The 6,000-nt window shown below is 32.2% G+C and overlaps 1 protein-coding gene across 1 annotated transcript in view; it reads left to right on the top strand.

The window, feature by feature from the left end:
• The window catches only part of LOC123692356 (protein FAM107B), a 29,832-nt gene continuing 23,832 nt past the window's right edge, over nt 1-6,000 (top strand). The window contains exon 1 of the mRNA XM_045637093.1: nt 1-89. Within this exon, the coding sequence (XP_045493049.1) occupies nt 23-89 (67 nt within the window). The 5' untranslated portion in view covers nt 1-22. The remainder of the gene's footprint in view (nt 90-6,000) is intronic.

Raw genomic sequence — 6,000 nt, 5'->3', positions numbered from 1 at the left:
TTCGTGCTGCATCCGTATAGCAATGTGCGAAGCGAGAACTCGTAAAGCGGCACCTGCCATACAAGAAATGCTCGCCGTCTACGAAAACGGTATATCTAAGAATATAAATCATCACCATCCCCCGTCTCACCGGTCACCGAACGTTTTACGTTACCTGATATGGACAGTTTACGATCGAAAGTGTCCTAGCCTGTTCATACATAATTGTGGCGCTGTGCATTCATTTGGAAGTGCGTTTCACTACATATAGGTAGTTGTCATTTAACACACGTGTTGGTAGCGAGTTAAACAAAAGAACTTATGGTCAGGTGCTTTCACGGTCCGTGATTATGATATTCGAGCGTTGTGACATACTGCGCCATCCTCTACCGCTACATGATACCCGTAGTTGTGTTCGTCCTTGCACCTTTCAGTCCATTATTTAGATCTTTCTTTTGACGTTAACAACACATATATGTATAAATGTTATCAAGTTACCTAATTAATTATTTTTTGTGATATCCACGTCACGGTCGTGACTCGAGAGTCATAGTTCTTATAAAGCGTCCGTTGTTTGTAACTCTACGCAAAACTACAAAGTAAGCTTATCAAATGAATATTTAGGAAGTCTGTAGCAGAATATAGCAGTGCGTTTGTCGGCTACATCCCTCATTAGCTTTGTTGTTGGTTGTATAATGGCTAGTTGTTCACACACCATCTCAACAGTCATTAACGTCCATTAACTAAACATTAGGTACCTATATGTGAATGTAAAGTAATTTTAAATCATTATGTTAAATAAATTATGTGCTTTGCGAGTAAACACAATAAACACTAATTATTGATCCAATTATAAGAAGCAGGCAGTTGTTCTATTATTTGCGAATATTGGAATTTAATTCAAATTTCATTTATGTTTAATTGAAATTTACCCACTCTTCACCTTCACCTTCCTCACCTTATCAATCCTGTCATCTTATTCATTCCTGTATTTAAAATTTTATTATTAGTAAACACAAAACACAGAAACACCCAACCATTCGATGGAAGGGTGCTTGAATCATGAAATATTACTGTTAAATAAAATAAAAACCAAAGCATTCTATAAAAAGTTTTAGTTAAAGAGCTCTAGAATTCTCATAGTAATCCCCTAGAATTTTGCTTGTGAAGCGAATAGGATTGTGTGTATTCAAATTCATGCTGCTCGTGTGTATTCAGAGTACATTTCTCAATGAAAAATTTAATCCCGTATGCAATTTTAAAGAAGTTTTATGTTTCTTTTTATATAGTGCGGTAAATATTGTTCATGGAATAGTATTTAACGTGTCGCAATGCGGTACAACAGTTATATTTTTGTGTTTGCATGTAAGGCACGAGGTGCATTACGTATGCGCGCCATAGCATTTGGCACTGCACTCGGTAGAGATAGGGATCGTAGGATAAGCGCGCGCTGGGTGGCTCCTCACTGCCCATACGCACCTTACTGCACTTTGCATAATGCTTTCAACTCATACATATTCATTTTACAGTATTGTATCAATATAGAATGTCCGCATTCAATATTCAATAATCGGACAGTCATATTGTCCGATAGAAAGGCACAATTTGAAGCAACATGCGGCTAGGAATAGTAATTAAATATTGTAACAAACCGTTAAATAATAATTAATTGAATAACTTACGCTAAATTTCAATTCGTAGTATCGAAATATTTTCATAGTATTAATTATTTATTTATTTATTTATTTAATTTAGACATACCAACAGAGTACACATGAATTACAGGTATGCACAAGAAAACTTATAATATAATTACGTTATTGTGATTAATTCATACAGGGGTTAATTTAGCTTTCTATTGAGACGTGATAGAGATCGTATCGTACATATTTGTATTCGAGTCGTTTGTTAAGTTTTGATCTACAGCTTACCGCACACGTTGCATTTACGTTTATTTTAGAAAAGTACAGACGGATAATGTATTGTCAAGAAAGTGGTGGAATTGTCGTCTTACGACATGACTGTTACGCGTTTTATCGTAATTCTTCATGAGAGCGAAGCGAAACAGCTATTTGAGATAATCGCGCCGTTTATACAAACCTGCTGTTTTATGTTTTGGTAAATTACGACTGTCTCGACAATTAGCACTTGGTTTTGTTAAGAGCATATATATGGGCACGTATGAGAAGAGAAAAATTTAAGTTAAATTGACGCAGTGCGTGATTATTGCAAGGGGTGATTAAAAATAATATTTTCTATGTAGGTAGTTATAAAATGTGTAACAGTTGAACTTACATGTGAAAGTTTTTGTTTTAGTTCAGACTAACGTTTAAGACTTGGATTTGTCTTGAAAATAATACGTATAACATGTTATGAAACTTATAATCAAATGAAACGTATTGTTTTTTTTTAAATGTGTCATGAAATTTGATTCGCTTACATAATAATTTCATAGCTCCGATTGTTGACTAATGAATTAACCGTTTCGTCATATAGGAAGCTGTTCAAATTTCAATTTTTGGTGGAAATATTTGATTGCAATTATTTGATGAATTGAAATTTCATAATGCAACTTGAGTTTTTAAAATTTCAGTATGACCTAATTACCTATTCGAATGCGATTATACCTCATATACAAGCATTGCGATTTACAACTTATGTATATTCTACACTAATAACTCTGTCTTCGCTAATTAACGTAAGTGCGAAAAAAAGTCATGCAAAAGTGAATTTACAACAAACGTTAAAAAATGTATTACACCGAAATATTGACCTAAAAATAAATTCGCGTTGCATTTTTACACGTGGAGCTTTTAGCGTTAATAAGGTGCTTTACGCAAGTATCACTTTCCGAGTGGGGCTTCCGCTGTAAGAAAGTCCTTGAGCACGAATTTTTGGCAGGATAGAAGTACTTCGAGGGGCTTTGTCGAGGCGATTAATCTAAATCTTCCTATTGTTTTATAATTTTTAAATTTTTGAGTAAATTATTAATAATGCTTTTATTTATGTGCCTTTTTGTTGATTATCCATAAGTTATATAATATATTTTGTGAAGTCAGATTAAATCGAAATCCTTCCAATTTATACATTTTTGTATAAGTATATTGGTCACGTTAGATGTACGTAACTAGGTACTCAAAAAAGGATAACCTAGATTTCTGTAATAAAATTATTGTATGCTGACTTATAAATAAACATTAAACATGTTTTATAATGTTGTTTATTTTTTATGTTTAAGTACCTAAGCAGTTCAACACAATATACATTTTAAACGTTTCGCAAGTCGCAATTTGAGTTAAGTATAGGTATACTCTAATTAAATTAAGGGCCGATTTTTCAATGCTTGGATAAAACTTATCCGTCCAATAAAGTATTACACGATACTATTAAAATGTCACGTAAACTGTCAAATACAGGCAATTAGAATACGTTTTTAAAATGGTAGTTTTATACATTATTCGACGAATAAGTTTTATTCAAGCATTGAAAAATCGGCCCTAAGTATGATACGCATATGACGTAAATGTCACATGTGAAAAATGAATTAAATTCATAAACATTGGGCGGGCAAGTAGGCCGGGACCGGAGGAAAGCTTCGTCTGCCTTAGGTCATCGCCCCCTGCCATGCCCGTGAACGCCCAAGGGATGATCTTGTGTTATCGATACTCTTTATAAGTTACACATCGATCACGGGAACGCATCCTTATAATTTATTAGTTATTTATTTTCATAGGGTTCGTTGCTTAGTATATTAATTATTATTAATTATTATGGGTTGTTTTTAATTAATGTGTATAGTAGAGATAGTTTTGATATTCAAAAATTTATTGATTTGGTTGAAAATAGATAAGTAAGTATATGGACTTGTTAATTTATACCAAACTAAGAAAAATTACAGAAAATATACAGTAAAAGTGTATAACGTGTATGTATATTGTATATACGTATCTTATCTATGTAAGTTGGATACCCTAACCCTTTCATATTCACAACCCCCGTTCATTAGCTTTCATTTGTAGTTGCAATTTGTATTTGTAACTTGATACGATATTCGTTACTACCTCACACTGATTTCGATCTTTTAAAACCTTCATTTTAATGACATAGTGAACATTCATAGGGAACATTCTAATTGCAAAACATAAAGCACCATAAGAACTGACCAAATAGTCATTAAAACGAATAACAATTGAAACCATTAAAATTTAAAATGTCTTCCTTCACTATTTCATAAGAAACTTGCTTAGCGTTCTAGACAACCGTCTAGAGTAGTGTCCACATTTTCTAGAACTATGAATGAATGCGTATAACAGGACAATTTCTCACAGCGTGACAAGAGCTTTGTGAAAATACAGCTATATGAAAAGCTCTAAAATGAACATGCACACGTGAAATTAAAAGTTCTGTGACCCTGCCGACATACCTCGTTACTAATTTGATTTTATGTGCGAAAAACGTTTACACGCAACATTTCGTAAATAACAGTAATTTGTTAATGAAGAGTGATTTTGGTGTTTTAATATATTACTGCTAGTCCAAAATTGGACGTACGTGTTTAATTACATACAGTTGTCTTTAAAATTAATGATACATGTTTTGAATAGAAAACGTATAACCGTATACGGTATAACCCTGTTTTCTAATATGATGTACCAATATATAGTTTAAATCTGTGATTTCGGCTATTAAATTTAACTTTATCATTTAATTGTGCTATTTTTATAAAACCCTATGTTTTAGCACATGTACAACACGTGTTAAACTGCCGATAAGGTTTATCAGCAGATGACCTTTATCAAATTAGCATTATCTTTAAAGAAAAAAATGATATAATCAATTAATATTTATTATCATAGAAAAAAATAAGACTGTAGCATTATTTCTAAATGAATATGTATGTTGTACACACTTATCTCCCGTCTGTTATCATCTCATGTATGCAACAAGATAATAAGCACCACTTCACCTCTATTACGTAATCAAGTGTAATCCTTCAAGAGAAAATAGTTTGCGCATTAAATTATCTAAACGTCATTAATACATGTCAATATAATTAAAATTGTAGGTTTGGATTTGTAGTTAGCTTACGCAATGCCTTTTACTATTTACCTATTCTATATATAAACGCATTAAATATTGCGTAGCGGCTTGCTGCTTTTGCATTAAACATAAGTTATTTAAGAATACTTACGTTTATCTTTATTACGTATGTGTAACATCTGCAACGAGAAAACTAGTTGAAATTGTTTCATTTTTTAATGTATTCTATTGAAGAACTAAATTAATAAATCTGCCATTGTTTATACAATAGTTGTTCAATGTATTAATACCTTATTAATCAAAAACCAAAAAAGTATGATAATTCAGGATATTTAAAAAAACAGGACTAGTCCTGGCACTGGCATTTTCCTAGGAAAATGTCCCGTTCTTCTCTTCATTATTATAATTGTTTTACAATTTGTAGCGTAACTTTTGTAAGCTGTTTGTGTTATTTGCTACTCGGTCAAACATAACTATTTATTGGATATTGCACGTTATACAAAACACCCATGGCTCATTATTGTGCACCCAAGTGTTAGTAAACGCTGGAACTGTACTAAAACGAAGCTATTGTGGGACTATTCAATACGCCTCCATTTACGTATAACACGTACTGTTTACAAATACAGGAGTTATACTGAAACGAATTGGTCGTGTTTGTTACTATGATTAATGAGGTTGGATTTTGTTGTTCTTCGGTCGCTTGTTTAGAAATAATATTTCCAAACAATTCATTATAAATTTACATTCCTAAATAGATACTCCTATTATGAATCATCGCATTGTGAAGGTATAGTTGAGTTAATTTGTCCAGATGTATATTATAATTTATAAATAGAATATTCCATTAGGTGTTTACAGGTTTACGTTACTGTATGATAAAACAGATAATAATACAAATTGGTGGTGGTCTGTTATCGTTAAATAAACGCAACCCTTCACTACTCCCACCCTATTAAACTGGACGTATTCAAATGTGAC

The sequence above is a fragment of the Colias croceus genome, chromosome 6, assembly GCF_905220415.1.
Source record: "Colias croceus chromosome 6, ilColCroc2.1".
In the NCBI taxonomy this organism is placed as follows: Eukaryota; Metazoa; Arthropoda; class Insecta; order Lepidoptera; family Pieridae; genus Colias; species Colias croceus.
Note: the sequence above shows the minus strand (reverse complement) of the source record. Positions and strands in the feature narration are given on the sequence as shown.